Below are 17,500 nucleotides of genomic sequence, written 5' to 3' on the forward strand. Positions count from 1 at the left end.
ACCAGAATAAATCTCTTAGTGTTGTACGACCTGATGGTTATAATGCACTTGACAAATTGACAAGAATTTTGGGGCGCTACAAGTGTGGCCATATTCGCTGTATTACGTGTAACTCTATTAGACATAGGACACTTATGTTTAAGGCTAAGGACTCTGATAGGAGTTTTCCAATTAAGTCCTTCATAAACTGTAATAGTACTTCTATTATCTATCTCTTAGAATGTTCATGTAAATTACAGTATATCGGCCGCACCACAAGATCACTTAAGATTAGATTCTGTGAACACAGGAGGAACATTATTAATGGCTTTGAACAGCATAGCGTTCCAAGGCATTTCAGTAGATTTCATGAGAAAGATCCGGGGTCATTAACTATTTTACGTATTGAATATATCGCGCCTACACCCAGAGGGGGTGATAGATATCGCAGACTGTGTATGGGGGAGGCTTTCTGGATACACACACTGCGTACTGTGTCACCAGAAGGTCTCAATGAGAGACACCTTCTGGTGACACAGTACCTCAGCGCAGACACCTACTTTCTATATATGTTCTTTTGGGAGGGCATTCTGCAGGAATCCCTTTGGTGTCGGTATCAGACATTATTTAAACAGAAAGTGCACCATATTTTTTCTTTAGTGTATATGTGTATGCGTGAACATGTGGAAATATAGAGTGTAAGCTCCACTGGGGCAGGGACTGATGTGAATGCCAAATATTCGCTGTAAAGCGCTATGGGATATTTACGCGTTATTTTAATAACTGATAATAAACTGTCTTTATAGCATGTGCCCGTATTTCACAGATTCCTCCGCGCGGGGGTTTTGCCGCTTGTAGCTGGGCAGTAACAAATTTGCGTATATAGTGGCACGAGTCCCACCTGCCAATCCTACATCATTCCGTAGTGCGTCAGTGCGGTCTGTTATACCTTGGCAGAGGCCTGCGGCGGTCTGTATGGTCAGAGTCTGCATCATTAGGCCGTGGAAGTGCATTCGGCGATATTCACAGACAACTCTGTAGATCAGCCGCTTTTATATATACCGCACACGTGTCAGCCAATCGCCAGGGCTCTGGCTGTGACAACACGTGAAGAGCGGCTTCCGTCACATAAAGAAATGTTAGACGGATTGTTTTGTTACATCATCCTAAAACTGTGTATTTTTGTTGTTTTCCAGTTCACCTCCTTTCTGATACAATTCAGGGGGTTACGGCCACCGCAATGGGGGTTCAGTACCAGCAATCCTGGCTCTGTATAATGTGAGTATGCTTCTGGAATCCTTAATGATAATCTACTGTATATAAATGCAAATACTAAAGTGGACTGTGGATCCTAATAAACGTATTTATGGTCACAGATGCTTCCCACTGACTTCCTATTTGTGCTAGGGGCACGTTACTATGATATAATATCTATTGTATGCATGTATAGTATGTCACTGGTGAACAGGCGCGTAGCAATCTAAAGCAGAGGGGTCGACCCCTCAAAGTGCTCAGTGGGCTCGATTTCAATTGAATGCGAATTAAAGAGAGCCGGGAAGGAGCTCCCGGAGCTATTCAATTCAGCGCGCCGTTAGGTCGGAGAATGCCCGTTCTCCCGCCCCTCACGCCTTAAACAGGGTGTTTAGTTGCGAGAACGGGCATTCTCCGACTAATCTTCCCGGCGCGATGCTGTTTCCACGGCACTAAGGGCAGAAAACAGCATTGCGCCTGTACTTTTGTCGGATTTCTGCTCGCACCCCTGGTGGGGTGTGAGAAGAAATCATTAACAGTGCGCTGAATTGGATAGCTCCGGGAGATCCCTCCTGACGCTATTTAATTCACGTTCAATTGAATCGAGCCCAGTGTGACTTGGTGGAATGCTCAGGTTATTACAGTTACCTTAGGGAGGTGTACGGTACTATTTAGTCTCACTGGCCCTTGGTTATTACACTAGTTTTCATCATTCTGAGAATCTATTACTTTTACAGTTTTGCACAGTGTATCCTTCTCTGTACCACTCCTAAATCACTGATTTTGGGTGAGACTGTAATCTGCCCCGTTGGCAGACCCTTTTTTTTTTTTTGCGCATGACCTTTAGATAAGAGCTTAGAACCTGCCCCTATGAATAAATACTGTTTATTCTTTCTGCGCTTTTTATACACATCTTTGTGCAGTTGTTTAGGGCGCTTTATTCCCAGTTCCCATGGATATGACACAAAACTGCTCTATGTATCCCTCTTCATAGCTTCGTTTTATGAAAATTAAATGCTTTGTGCTGGTTAGGTCAATGTATGGCTAAAAAAATAAATGCAGACGCCATAAAGATGAAGTCATGAATTTGGTAAAAAAAAAAAACTCCCGTGACCTATAAAATTATTATTATTTTTTTATTAATATTTTCCCCGAAAAAAAATTAAAATATTCCCGTTGATTTGAGTGAAAGCAGAAATAAACCCAATAAAGCACAGTACAGTGTGTAGGGGGGGGGGGGGGGGAATCCTTGCTGGTTCCATACTGGCAACCGGACAACGTCCTGAATCAACGCGCAACTTCATAATCATTGTATAACTACTGCATATACAGATGGCCCTCTGTCACTTTCTCCTATATTGCATGTAGATTTGTTAGACAAGATCAGTCTTTTATAAAACCATATTGTTTGCCACTGATATTCTTTTCGTGAACATGGCACAATAAAGTGCCCTCTTACAGAGTTCCTCGAATACCTTCCACGCTATATTACACGTTTAGTTACCATCTCCCTGAATATTGGCACTACACTTCCTTCTCACTAATCTCTCAGTGCCATACCGGTGTGGCCGGGGAGACCGATTCTCATGGCCAAAATGCCCCATCAGTACTGCAAATATCGCTGCCATTTGTTTACTATTATATGTATTTAATCTTTTGGTTGTTTCAAAAGTTATTGCGTCGGAAGCATGTTAGGGGGCTCCAGTGGGGGGGGGGGGGGGGAGGGTTCGCAGACGCAGCCCCTTTAATGAAGGAGTGGACGTACTGTAGCAACACCAGCCAGCAGTTGCTGCATGGTCTATCCATCACGCTTCGTGAGTTTGAATGAACACTGCAGGCGCAGTGACTCAAGACAGCCCCAGGCAGCAAAGTGCTACCTTGGATCATGGAGGGCTTCAGTAGCAGTAGTAGGGAGACTGCTGCCTGGAGATCTGGCTGCCCACCTTCTGGAGCCCAGGGGACAGCCAGACCCCAGAACGGATCTACTGCAGGTATTCTTTTATAGAGTTCCTTTAAAAGGGGTATCCCTGAGTAACGGGCTGTCAAATTGGCTCCTCCATCATTCGGTCTAGTGCTCAGGGTTTGAGAGAATGGAGGACCCAGGGGCTTTTCCTCAGGCCTAATATTGGATTTTATACCTGATAAGTACCTATTGTACTTATTATTCCCTAAAGAATCTGTCCCGGGTTAGTATGAAGCAGGAGGAATTTTCTGCTGTCCATGCATTTAAACTATTCTCATTTTGAATTGCTGCAGCAAGGACTGAGGTGTTCTCACCTTCAGGGATGAATCCACCTCCAATTCACTAAGATTTGTTGGAGTCTCTCTAAAGGGGTAGATTGTAGACTTTAAATGCTCAGGTCTGACCCCATCTCTGTGTCGTGTGCGTTGAGGCCTTGTATAAAACACAGACCTGCTAAGAGTTTTCGGTACATCAAGGTCCTTTTGAACCATAGTGAGAGAGAACGGTCTGGACTGACTAGAGCACATCAGTTTTGTATGCGGTAGCCCCTTACAAGTAGATGGGAGAATTCCCCGAATCTCAGACTACTCTGAGCTTGGTTGCATAGGGGTGTCCTGGTTCAACTGTCACTTTGCCACCAGGTTTATCAGGTGAGGACCGTCTCTATCCTGTGGTGGCTGGCGACAGGCGACTTGAGCCACGGCTGCATCCTCTTTAAGGCCTACAGACGCCAGCCATCAGGCTTTAATCGTTGGCTTGCAGCACCCTACTCTGCACGGCTGGTGGTCTTTAGGGAAAGCAAGGCCACTAGTCGTGTTCTTCATCTCAAGTGGAGTGTCGTACACCATGAAACAGTCTTGCCCAGTGGGCAAGGCACTCCATCTTTGGTAATCCAACGCCATGCCTTAAGAAGTACTGGAACCAGGTTGTAGCTTTCCTCCTGCTTGTCTTGACAGACGTTGTATATTTAGGATCATGTATTACTGCCGACCATTGGACTTCACCATGTGTATCAGGAGGTTACCGACAGCAATATCCGAGTCTCGCCACACAAATAATAAATAAATCTCCATTACAATGTCCTTTTGGCATCATCTGCCATGGTCTATGAGTAATGTGTAGGATTTAATCCGAGATAAAAGGTTGAACACGTCAGCAATTGTTATTCTCTGTGATAAGTTGATAAACAAATTCCAGTTTGGTGGATTTCCAAATAGCTTGGCCCTGTGTAACGGCGCTGGGGGGGGGTCCGGCAGTGAGGTGTTACTCCTGGACAATGCCCTGCGTGCCGCTTCATGTATGAAGTATCGTCTTTCTCCCAGGAATTCGTACACAATGAAAACCCGAGACCTTGGAAACCTCTACTGCAAATAAATGCTTGGTTATGATCATGGAAACCGGCTTTGTATCTGGGGAAACGATGTCCTAATGCAAGATAAGACGATGGAAAACAAAATGCAGCGACAAGCTCTTATCTAATGGGTGATATTCATGTCTCAGAAATTGATATCTTAAAGGAACTCTAAAGCTAAAAAGTACATAAGGAAAAAGTGTAATTGCATGCTTGGTAGCAGCCCATGACCTTGCCTTCTGCATCCTCTCTTCTGTTATGGATAGAAGTCTTCTGATTGTCCTCTCCGTACCCCACCGCTACTGTCCCCATAACACCTGCGGGGAAGCCCGCTCACAGTTTGTGTATTCTCCCTCTCTGGTACGTCAGATATTTTTAAGTTCTCTCATCCAATCCGTGAGCGCATCTTTGAAGTGGAGCTATGTTTGGAACTTGTCGTTATTCAACGGGGGGAAAGGTTTTCATCGTAGGCCAAGTTTTTGTAGCTGCTACAAAGGGCTGGTGCGGGGAACATCATCGTATTCACTTCTAAGCACCTGACGAAGGGCTTTGCACCTTGTGATAATGATCCATCCTGCTGCGTGTCAGGGGCGAGCTACACGCCGGCTACTCCTGCTTGGTTAGGGGTCGTGTTTTGCGGAACGTTTTTGGGGAAGTAACTCCCTCGCTCTTGGAAGCTCCTGTGCAGTGCTGCTTAATTTGGCAGTATTTCTACGAAACCTTATTGCCCTCTAGTATTAGGATTCATAATATAAGGGAGCTCCAGGCATACTCTGGGCTATACAAAAGTTGAGGATCTCCAAAGTCCAAGATTGATGGGCATGCTGAGACTTGTAGTCACACAACCAAAGACCAGTCACAGCACAGGCATCACACCTCCCCCTTTTAAAGGAAATTTAAGTGGATGCATCACCAGCTCATGCCCATGAATCCTTTCATCTGGAGGTCAGTATCTTTCTCTATCAGCCTGGAAGAAAATAGGACGTTTAGCAAATTACATTTAAAAAAAAAAATAAAGTGGAATAATATGTTGGAGCTCAGGGAGTTCCAAATAGATTTCAGATAACAGCGGAATAAATATGTTACATGGAAGCGCACTAAGTCCCCAGGCTTTCCGTCTGTTTGCCAAAGCGTTCAATTGCATAAACCTGGCAATTTAACTATCGGAGGGTCCATCAAAAAAAAAAAAAAAAAAAAATCAGTTTACAAGTAAAATCCCCCATATGGATCTGCTTACAAGCTAATTGTTTAGGTCTGCACAGAACAATGCGTTCATTCAGTCTCCCTTATGCCCGTCTGCTGCTGCGCACGCTCGCATGCACTCTACAGGCTGGCGTCAGGATGAGGATGGCTTCGACAGATCAATAATAATGACACCAGGAGCAGTGCGGTAAATACCAAGTGATACTATTATCATAGGTCCTAGCAGTTCTACCTCTTCTGTCTTGTGTTAGAAGTATTGTAATTCCTCTGTGTAAATAGCTGCAAACTCTAGGTAGGGACATTTATAAATGATGCACAGGATACAAGTTGCTGTAACCTATAGCGACTAATGGGCCCTGTCATTATCAGGTGTGTTTTGCTGGGGTCTTTGCACCTATTGCAAAACAGGTAATCGCTGTAATAGTGCCTCTGTGACACTGCTATTGCCGCAGCACTTACGGGGTTAACGGCTTATCATCGATAAGACGTGATGGTCCACTTCATCTGTGTCTGTGTTAATACTGTAAACCGCTGCAACAGTGGATTCTGTAAGCAGGAAACTAAACGGGACAAGCTGGAACGCCCTGTCACAAATCACATCTTTAAATTGTTAAGCGCAGCACAGAGTGTTTTAGCTGAGTTAATGTACATGTGTCCAGCCTTAGTGGGGAAAAGGCTAGAGTCCAGGCCTGTCCAACCTGTGGCTCTCCAGCTGTTGTGAGACTACAATTCCCAGCATGCTTTATCAGCTGATCGGAGGGAGGGTATCCTGGGACTTGTAGTTTCACAACAGCTGGAGAGCTACAGGTTGGCCAAGCCTGGGCTATAGACCAACATGTAGTCCATCTCCAAAAGTAAACGACCACATGGCCTAAGTGGTGTAAGTATAATTGTTGGGTGAAATGCACCTTTGCTGGCTTTAAAGGGTACATGTGATTTCAGATGTTCTATTCTGTCATTCTGAAGCAGTACAGTAACATGAGTATATACTTTGTTAGCAGTGTGGTCTGTCTGCAGCTGATCGGGAAAGTTAGTATAAATCCGCTGCTAAATGCAGTGTGCCAGGGACCCGTTATTGTGTCCCATGCCATCGTGTGCCATGTTTTCTGTGCAATGTTGGGAACCAGCAGTGACGTGGTCTCTGTATCCTCCGCAGTTGCACTATAAAGTCCCTTCAGCGACGACATGTTTGTATCAGCCGGTTGGAGAGGCCGCAGAATTGGGGCGAAAACTCCTGTGAAGTGAGGTTCGTCATCCTGGTTCTAGCTCCGCCAAAAATGGTGAGTACACGACCCGTGGTCCTGGATACACACAGCAGTGCAAGGTGCACAAACACTTTACCTTGTGAGGACGATAAGTTGTCAGAACGTGTAGAGGTGTCAGGATCAGTGGTGCCCCCAATACTCCATCTGTGAGATCTGTCTTATGGCACACCTGCCTTGCCCGTAATCCAACTATAATAATAGAACATTAATAGACGGTCTATTTCCCTGCATCATGGTCCTCTTCTGTACATTTACTTTGAAGTGCCTAGTTTATTTATTTAATCAAATTTTTCTAGTTGCCCATATACAGCAGCCTAAAATGTCCTACTGCTTCCTATTCACCTAGGCTCAGAGGAGCGTTGTTACTGCGCCCCTAAAATATAACCGTTCAAGTCCATGATGATCAGAGCTCACAATTTAGAGCAGAGGTAGGCGACCTTTGGCTTTCCAGCTATTGTGGAACTACAAGTCCCAGCATAGCCGGAGTTGGCTGTACATTCGGTATTCTAACTTCACAACTGCTGAAAAGCCAGAGGTTGACTAAGCCTGACCTAGAGCTTGACCTAAACTTTGGGTATGGTTTTATCATAAACCAAAGATTCAGTATCTGCCCCTTCTCAGTCAAATCATTTAATATGAAACCGGTTAGAGGAAGGTGCAATCCCACATAGCTGTTATACTTTTTTATTTAGTTTTTTCTCTTTATATATAGTGTAGCCCATTTTCTAGGAGGTTCTAACATAACACAGTCTTCCCTTTGCAAAGTTTCTCTCTGGGGGAAATTGATGTCAGTCAGTCATCCAGCTCTTCTCTGGTCATGTGACGGCTCAGGAAGTGTGTGGGGGTGGGGTTATGCTATGAACATTCCAAAGCCTTTATATTTACTACTTGTCATGTGATTGGGGTACTACGGTCATCACATGACACTTAGTAAACTGCAAATCATTGCTAGCGGCTGGAGGGAGACGTTAACGAGTCATGAGTCTTTTTAAAGCTAACTAGAGTGATTTAAGTTAATGATAGGCAGCGAAGTAAAGGGATTGCACCTTTATAAAAATGCAGTTTGGCCACTTACCTGGGTTGAATTTCGGGGTTATACAGAAACATCCCCCTTCACTTTAACTTGTTGCCACGCGGGCGATTGATCAATGTAAACGTTTTCATTTATAGCACCCAATTAATACCACCCATTAAGTCTCTCCGTTAAATAATATTGTGGAAGGCAAGATGTTTTTAGCAAATAGAATCCCCCCAAAAAAATGAACGTTGTGGAACTACAAGTCTCAGAACACTGGCTTAAATTACTGTGTGACTCAATTTCCTCCTTTTTATGTGTCCAGTTCCAAATATATACATTAATGAAATGACTGCTTAAGGATACAGAATAATTAGTGCCATTTGTGAATGAAAAAGACATTTTCAATAGCCAGATGCTGGTAAATGGGGCATTTTACTATTCAGTCATTATGTACCTTTTGCCCCAACCATGTAATATAAGGAAGGACATCCTGCTGCCTGATGTGATATAAGTCATTACTGAGCGCCCCCTAGCATTGTGCAGTTTGTGTATGGTGTGAGTGTGTGTGCGGTTTGTGTATGGTTTGAGTGTGTGATATGATAGTGTGAGAGAGTGTGCATGGTGGCACTGAATGACTGAAATACTCTAAGCACTGCAGGATATGTGTACAGTGTAGTACATGTGTGTTTATATTAGGGATGTGCAGTCTCGGATAGGTTCGAGTTTGCACGCCGGGTTCGGATTTTTCCCTCCAAAAAAACGGAACTCAGAAAGAGGCAAAACGTCATCTTGCATGGACGAACATCATCATTCCTGCCTCTTTCTGAGTTCCGTTTTTTTGGAGGGAAAAATCCGAACCCGGCGTGCAAACTCGAACCTATCCGAGCCTGCACATCCCTAGTTTATATATGGGTATAAATGCCCTATTTACAGTGTAGTACGTGTGTGTGTGTGTGTGTGTGTGTGTGTGTGTGTGTAGATGGGTATAAATGCCATGTGAACAGTGTAGTACATGTGTAGATGGGTATAAATGCCATGTGAACAGTGTAGTACATGTGTAGATGGGTATAAATGCCCTGTGGACAGTGTAGTACATGTGTAGATGGGTATAAATGCCCTGTGGACAGTGTAGTACATGTGTAGATGGGTATAAATGCCCTGTGGACAGTGTAGTACATGTGTGGATGGGTATAAATGCCCTGTGGACAGTGTAGTACATGTGTGGATGGGTATAAATGCCCTGTGGACAGTGTAGTGTGTGTGTGGATGGGTATAAATGCCCTGTGGACAGTGTAGTACATGTGTGGATGGGTATAAATGCCCTGTGGACAGTGTAGTGTGTGTGTGGATGGGTATAAATGCCCTGTGGACAGTGTAGTACGTGTGTGGATGGGTATAAATGCCCTGTGGACAGTGTAGTGTGTGTGTGGATGGGTATAAATGCCCTGTGGACAGTGTAGTGTGTGTGTGGATGGGTATAAATGCCCTGTGGACAGTGTAGTACGTGTGTGGATGGGTATAAATGCCCTGTGGACAGTGTAGTACATGTGTGTGTGGATGGGTATAAATGCCCTGTGGACAGTGTAGTACATGTGTGGATGGGTATAAATGCCCTGTGGACAGTGTAGTACATGTGTGGATGGGTATAAATGCCCTGTGGACAGTGTAGTGTGTGTGTGGATGGGTATAAATGCCCTGTGGACAGTGTAGTACATGTGTGGATGGGTATAAATGCCCTGTGGACAGTGTAGTGTGTGGATGGGTATAAATGCCCTGTGGACAGTGTAGTGTGTGTGTGGATGGGTATAAATGCCCTGTGGACAGTGTAGTGTGTGTGTGGATGGGTATAAATGCCCTGTGGACAGTGTAGTACGTGTGTGGATGGGTATAAATGCCCTGTGGACAGTGTAGTACATGTGTGTGTGGATGGGTATAAATGCCCTGTGGACAGTGTAGTACATGTGTGGATGGGTATAAATGCCCTGTGGACAGTGTAGTACATGTGTGGATGGGTATAAATGCCCTGTGGACAGTGTAGTGTGTGTGTGGATGGGTATAAATGCCCTGTGGACAGTGTAGTGTGTGTGTGGATGGGTATAAATGCCCTGTGGACAGTGTAGTACATGTGTGTATGGGTATAAATGCCCTGTGGACAGTGTAGTGTGTGTGTGGATGGGTATAAATGCCCTGTGGACAGTGTAGTACATGTGTGGATGGGTATAAATGCCCTGTGGACAGTGTAGTGTGTGGATGGGTATAAATGCCCTGTGGACAGTGTAGTGTGTGGATGGGTATAAATGCCCTGTGGACAGTGTAGTGTGTGGATGGGTATAAATGCCCTGTGGACAGTGTAGTACATGTGTGGATGGGTATAAATGCCCTGTGGACAGTATAATGGTCGCCGTGTGGGCTGTACTGTGGGCACACATGCCCTCTCACCACCGTCCTTTCTCCCCATTCCTCAGAAAAGCACCAAAACCGCCTCGGAAGTCGGGAGGACGTTCTCCACAATGTTCTCGGACATCGCCTTCCGGCAAAAGCTCTTAGAAACCAAAACGGAAGAGGAGTTTAAGGAGGCGCTGGTGCACCAGAGGCATCTCCTGACCGTGGTAAACAGGCATTCCTCCGTGAATGACGGCCACAAGGTCCACAGCCACAAACCTTTAAAGGTAAGTGCCGCAGACCCCCGCTAATGATCTGTCATCTAATGTGCGTGCTCCTTCACCTCCTCTGTGCTCTGAAATAATAAAGAGCTTCCCCTTGCCACCATGGTGCAGATATATACCCCCCCCCCCCCCCCCTTCCCCCATATAACATACATACTCCTCTCCTTGTTGTTCTGTGTGGGTTTCCGGCCATCATTCTCTGGGCTGGGTGATTGGTATCCCCCTCCCTCTCCCGGACCCTTTATACTATAAGCTCAGACGCAGATTTCCCAACCCCTTCACCATGCCGAGGACTGACATTGGTCTTCCATTGATCTCTATGATCAGAGTTTGACATCTGGGTATACGTTCTCTCTCTGTGCTCTGATATAAGTTGCCCCTGCCCCCTGTCCATACATAGGCTTTCGGAGTGTTCTGTCTTATTGAGTAAAGGATCTGAGTTTGCGTGTTTCAGGGACCCGATAGATATTGGAGATAAGGATAACGCACATTAAATATTCCCAAAGATTTCAGAATCTGTTTACAGAGTGTATCTGCGGCAGGTTACAGTATAGGTTCCCCGCAGTCCGATTGTCCGCTCAGCCCGTTATACTGGTAGGTAGCTGCTCTGCCTCCCTGTATATGTAATCCTGACATTGCACTGATACAGGAGAGAGGAATGTGTAGTGACAGGACAGGATTGCAGGATTCACGTTATGGCACACACCTGCTAAAATTATCCCCAAATATGGGGCACCCTAGACCACGTCCTAAGTAACGTTGGCTGTGCCCCAATCCACCAGATGGGCTTCGGCCTGTCCTGGTCAATAGGCCACGCCCACTTTTGTCATCAGCAACAGAGAGTCAGAGACCCCTCCCTTGAAAGCCTGTCCTGGTCCATAAGTCACGCCAACCTCTACTGATAGCCTGTTCTGACCCATAGGCCGTGCCCGTCTACCCTGAAACCCTGACAACCTGTCCTTTATCATCTTCAGAGCCCATAATATAATTTTTTTAAATTTTTTTTTTACTTTTTGGGGTTATTTTTGTACTTTGTATTATTGCTGGTTTACGTCTGTTTTCTTTCTGCCCCTTGCCTCTGCCTCTGGAGGATCTGCTACTGTTTCCGAGGGCTGGGCCTCCCAGGCAGGTCTGCCACAACTCCTTCTTCTGTCTGCTGGTCTGTGTCCCGAGAGCCGCGTTCCGGCCTATCTGCTCTAGCGACCGGGGGCCGGCTGGCAGCTCTTCCTGGGGGTGTCTCATCATGGGGACCCTCTATATTTCTACTGTAGCAAGAGAGACAGCAGTGGGATCCGAGCATTCTGTGCTCCCAAGGTAGACGAACACCTGTCGGTGACCAGGTAGTTCAAGGCTTCTTGGGAAGGGACGGCCAGTCTCCTGGTAAGCACCGCTGTGGGACACAGGTCTCCAGTGGTGGATCGAAGAACATTTAAAAAAAAATCAAAAAAAAAAATCTCATCACTCGGCACAAACCAGCCGGCCCCCGGCACTAGAAGCGGATGAGCCCTACAAACCTGTTTTATAGTTCTGACCTGTTTGTGCTTCATTTCACTCTGTTTTTGCAGTTTTACAAAGTTCCATGCAAGCTGCCTGCGATATCACACATTGGATAACATACTGCTATTATGCCGCTATTATAACATCTGTCCATATTCAGTCCAGCAGCGCTAGGAGCACATTCTGCAAAAGCTTCATTATAATTCATGTTCTCCATTGACGTCATGCAGTTTCTGATAGACACGCAGTGCTATTCATGTAAAGTAACATATATATATATATATATATATAATACGTCTTTATCTATATCATACCCAAACCCTGCACATCTCCAACATTGGCTTGTATGAGGTATTCCGCAGCGTACTGTTTGCATGTGAATGCACATAATGATCCATCTGTGTTTGTACTATATATTTAGCTCTGCTACTGTATTTGACTCGCCAGGTTATTTATTACCTTGCGAAAAGGTGCAGCAACACCGTAGAACCAATCGGACGTTTGCTTTCACTGTCTAATCTGTGCTAGATAAAGGCTCATCGCTGATTGGTTGCCGGTGGTCCAGTGATGTCTTGCACCATTGAGCAATGTTAGTAGATAACTCTTACTGTGAACATAATCTTATCGCAACTGATGGGGCTTGGGCAGGTTCACGAAGGGCTCAACCGCTCGTCTCCTCTCGTGTACTGTTCCAAAAGCATCTCGGGGAACCCAGCGCAGCAAAGTCTTCCATTGATCTCTGTGCAGTGGTTCCTGCATCCACTCAGACCACAATGACATGGACTCGTGCACCTCTCTCTGCTTTGTCTGGGCAGTGTATAAGGTGCACCATAAAGATGAGTGGATACTTATGCCGCATTGTTCCCTTGTGCTGCAATGTTCCCCTCCCGGATGTTTGCCATAAGATCTCCTTGTGTTACCATGGTAGACTGGCGGATCATCCCAGTGCACGATACTCTCAGCTGCTGTGTTTGCTGTCAGGGTTTCATCTGCACGTCGGGCATCATATAAAGTGATCTTTATGTCCAGTGCCTTGGATAGCAATTTGGTGTAATGCGGAACCCATTTCTGCAACGGAATACTGTAATATTGTGCCTCCGCCACTGGAATACTGATCATAAGAAACATTACACTGCAACGTCCATCACACAATAAGTGTCCTGTATGAGCACGTTCTGTAATACACAGGCGTGCTCGTGTTAGGAATTATGGGCCTGATTCGGAATTGCACGCTATAGCTGCCGCGGCTGCCATTTTTTTTCATTCATGTACTGAGACGCCCACCGGAGCCATCGCAGCTGTCCGAAACTGCGTACACCTACGCAGCATCTGACGCAGATACGGCAAACATGGACTCCTCGAGTGAGTCTACGGTCACTCGGGAATGGGCGCCGTAACCGAGACGCCATGTTTACTGCGTACGGGATCTCAGACGCCGGGTGTGACGCACCCCCAAAACGGTCGGGACACTCCTGCGATTTTAGCCAAGAATCCCTGTTGCCTCCCCCAAACGCTCCCTGCCTGTCACTCACAATGCGATTTAAAGGCTGGCAGCGCGCGACTGTGGTAATGTACCTTTCCGCATGCGCAGCTGCAGGATATTTCTCCATTTGCACAAACGTCAGCATCGCGTACAACTCTCTATAAAGCCCTGTGTCTGTTGCATGTTGCTCATACACACAGGGATTGGAGAACCTTGTCCTGCTAAGCCCTGTACTGTGCACTCACTAGGGTGCTACACGCCAACATTACTCATAGCTGCTGTGTGGCGTAGTATGTAGTTCTTATTGCACCGAGCGGAGCTGCGTCTGACCGCACGAGGCAGTTATTAAAGAAATGGGTCCGTTTGTCAGAAAGCGCCCAGGCTCTTATTATTTTGGGCTACTGGTGGTAAATCGCGTCTTATCCATTAAGCGTAGAGCACGTAAAATGAACGGCTTGTAAGTGCGAGGGCTTATTTTATAGAGTGCAGTTGTGCTAAATCGTGTGCATTTGAACCTACGCTGCTGGTTCCCTTTGTGCGTTCCGGCGTTTGCCGCTCTTAATTCTGAAAGGCGGTCTGCCAGCTCCGAATTCGCGGCTTCGTACATCGGTCTGAAAAGGGTCGCTCTCCTTACTGTCGGGGCCCGATTCAAAATTGCACGCTAATGCCTCCGGGTCGCTGCGCCTGTGTATGCAGCTGCTAAGCGAGAATATGCAAATGGCGCAGTTGCCGGGAGATTTATTGAGCCTTTCGCCAGTGGCTTTGCAGATCCAAGTATCTGCGCAAAATTATCGCTTAACCCCCGTGAACATCGGCATCGCATGCCAGTCCTAATCAGGCCCAAAATGTCAGTGTGCTCCATTAGGCTTTGCAAGCGCTAAATCTGTTTGTCCCAAGGCACTCGCACACCGTACGCTACAGATTTAGGGGCCTAGTTACTAAAAGTGTTAGGAGATAGGGCGGAATTCAATTTTTTTCGCTGCCTCATCTCCCGTCTAAAGTGACAGGAGATCGCGGGCCGCTATGCAATTGTTCCAGATTTTCGTGCCGGTCGCGCCCAAAGTGGTCGGGTTTAGCCGCGTAAAGCAGCTAAACCCAACCAAAGTGCTGGGCGCGATCGCGAAAAGTGATGTTTGGGCGCCCAAACATGTCACTTTTCGCACATTTCATTCAGCTCTCACCCCCCTGGGGCTGCGAGCTGAAATGTAGCGCTGGCAGCTCATCGTGCCCGACAGGAGCAAGAATTGAATAGCTCCGTCGGGCGCGATAGGGGCTGGAATCAATTCAATTCCGCCCACAGAGTGAAAAGTGATAAGGTGCCAGCCAATCAGCTCCCAACTGTCATCTCACAGCTGTGTTTGAAAAATGACAGTTGGGAGCTGATTGGCTGGCACCTTATCACTTTCTTATCACTTTTCACTCTGTCTCCTAACACTGCTTAGTAAATAGGCCCCTTAGTGACTGCCGCCCCAGTTAGAAGAAGACAATAGATAGGAAAAGAAAAAAAATGTAATGTGTGAAATCCATTGTGCGCAGCGGGCGGTGATTTCCGATCAATTGACATGTTGTTTTGTAGAAGTGGTCCCGGCATGTTCACGGTAAGAAGAATGTTGATTGACAGACGATGATTGGAGAACGCAGACGAGCTTTGAATGTGTTAACTGCGAATGGCTACAGGCTGTGTTTGTCATCTGCCGTTGTCCAGGACATCCTGTGAGCATTGGTTTTAGTTACGGTGCTGAAAAGGCCTCATTAGTTCTCTGTGACCCCTGTGGCTGTCCCTGTGTGAGCTATGGTGGAGGTGAGCGCCACGATCGCAATTCGTCTCTCACGATTTCCTTCCTCTCTCCAGCTGCAAGAATTTTTCAATGTGGGAAAGGGAATTTTCGATGACATTGCGCGTAGGCTGCCAGTCTACCCTCTGGATTTCACGGACGGTAAGAAACTTTTTTTATTTCCTCTCTATCCTTCATGTAAAGTGTAACTCATTTGTTTGGCTGTGCTAGGACGCCCCAGCTGAACCCCCACAAATTAAAATGCACTTGTTTTTTTCTTTCCTGGGTAACGATCACTTGGGATAACCCCCTTTGTATTGCCAGAACCTGGTCTCGTCTGTCACCTGCCTCCCGATAGCAAGGGGTGAAGGAGTTTCGGACCATGAGATCGGCAAGCCGAATGGCCGCAGTGTTGCGGAAACTTTTATCGGTTCGTGGTAGGGAAGCGGGAGCTTAGTTTTTGGACAGGGTTCATCACGAGCTTTCAGTAAAAGTGTCAGAAATGAGTTTTCGTTACAGGGTTTATTCCTCCCAGTTATCCTAGAAATATCTCAGGTGGACCTTCTCGATCATCATGGATCCACAGCAGCCTTTACCAAGAGAAGGTCGTAGGGGACCTTTGGCCGTACCTAAAGGAAATGCTGGTCCCTACTAGACAGATGTTCCATCAGTATGACCACTCAGCCTGAAAATACGCCTTGCTAGGGATTAGAAATTAGGGAACATTATAGGAATCACAGCTCAATTAGTGGTCCATGTAATAATAAAACGTTTGTTTTGAGCATATACTACCCTTCACAAATGAAACAGTAAAACAATATACTGAACTAACCCATTGATAAAACACTGGATAACTTACAAGGGAAGTAGCTTTGCCTATAGCACTACATCAAAGATTGATGTCCTCCGATCCTTGGACCCAAAACCTGCAGCGTTCCACCTCTTCCCTGCAGACCAAGCCGTGGCCAAGTCGAAGTCTCCCCGCTGTTGGCTGGCTGGCGTTGTGGCCTTACACTGGGCACCGATGTGCCTCCTTAGTCTTTCCCTAGCCCACCATAAACGCCGGTCTGACGTGAAGCGAAATTCCGAGAGAGGACTAATCTCTGGTGGTTATGTCCATAGCAAAGCAAACTCCGTACCCCAAACATCAAGGATGTACTAAGCCTTGGAGAGAGAGAAAGTACCAACCAATCAACTCCTAACTGTCATGTTAGTAATTCTACCCCATAATCTCTGGGGATTAGCAGCTGGGCTATTGCCCTGTGGAATACTCTTCCATTATATTGAGTTTGTTGCTCATCCTACAGTAATATATAAATTACTCCACTCGCCCCCTGTGTCCATCCATTGCACCACTAGATTGTAAGCTCTCACGAGCAGGGCCCTCTATACCCTGTACATAATGATGAAATCTGAGTGCTGCAATTATGTATATATGTATGTTCTTACCTGCGCCATATTGTAATTTTTCGCTGCGTTTGTATGTTTTTCCCCCTGTGTACGGCGCAGCAGCCGCTCTTTTCCCCCCTGTGTACGGCGCAGCAGCCGCTCTCTGGCGCCACATAAATTATACTAAATAATAGTAACAAATGAGACAATCTGCAGGGTAAGCAGAGAAGCAATCGGGCCGTGTTATGAATACATTTACAGCGGCAAAACAGGGAATGGCAAGTATATGCCCTGGAGAGTGACATCACTATATATGGTATATAGGGCCTGATTCAGACCTGTTCGCGAGCTCTGAGCGCTCGCAAGCGGGTCGATGTTGGCGTCGTGCGCGAGACCCGGATAGCGACGGCCAAGCCGTCGCTATGGGTCTCGCTACAAAGGGGGCATGCTGTCATTGATGAGTGACAGCACGCCCCCTTTGATGTCAGTGGGAGTGCTCTCGACTCTGATAGAGCCAAAAGCACTCCAGGGCTTGCGGCAACGAGACCCTACCACAAGGGTCTCGTCGCAAGCCCGATGGCCGCTCGCTATAGCTGTGGGTGGTCACCCACAGCTATGCGAGCGGCCAGGAGGCCGCTATAAAAATTCAGAAGGACGGCC

The 17,500-nt window shown here is 46.4% G+C and overlaps 1 protein-coding gene across 4 annotated transcripts in view; it reads left to right on the plus strand.

The window, feature by feature from the left end:
• The window catches only part of SLC4A11 (solute carrier family 4 member 11), a 131,618-nt gene that overhangs the window by 76,500 nt on the left and 37,618 nt on the right, over positions 1–17,500 (plus strand). For 2 of the 4 annotated variants that reach the window (XM_088450891.1, XM_088450892.1), the window contains exons 6-10: positions 1,176–1,257; positions 6,904–7,027; positions 10,496–10,699; positions 11,787–11,855; positions 15,529–15,613. In XM_088450891.1, the coding sequence (XP_088307017.1) occupies positions 1,176–1,257; positions 6,904–7,027; positions 10,496–10,699; positions 11,787–11,855; positions 15,529–15,613 (564 nt within the window). The remainder of the gene's footprint in view (positions 1–1,175; positions 1,258–6,903; positions 7,028–10,495; positions 10,700–11,786; positions 11,856–15,528; positions 15,614–17,500) is intronic. The other 2 variants (XM_088450893.1, XM_088450894.1) reach the window with 1 other exon arrangement.

Source organism: Taudactylus pleione, unplaced genomic scaffold (assembly GCF_031769625.1).
Source record: "Taudactylus pleione unplaced genomic scaffold, aTauple2 ptg000533l, whole genome shotgun sequence".
Taxonomy (NCBI): Eukaryota; Metazoa; Chordata; class Amphibia; order Anura; family Myobatrachidae; genus Taudactylus; species Taudactylus pleione.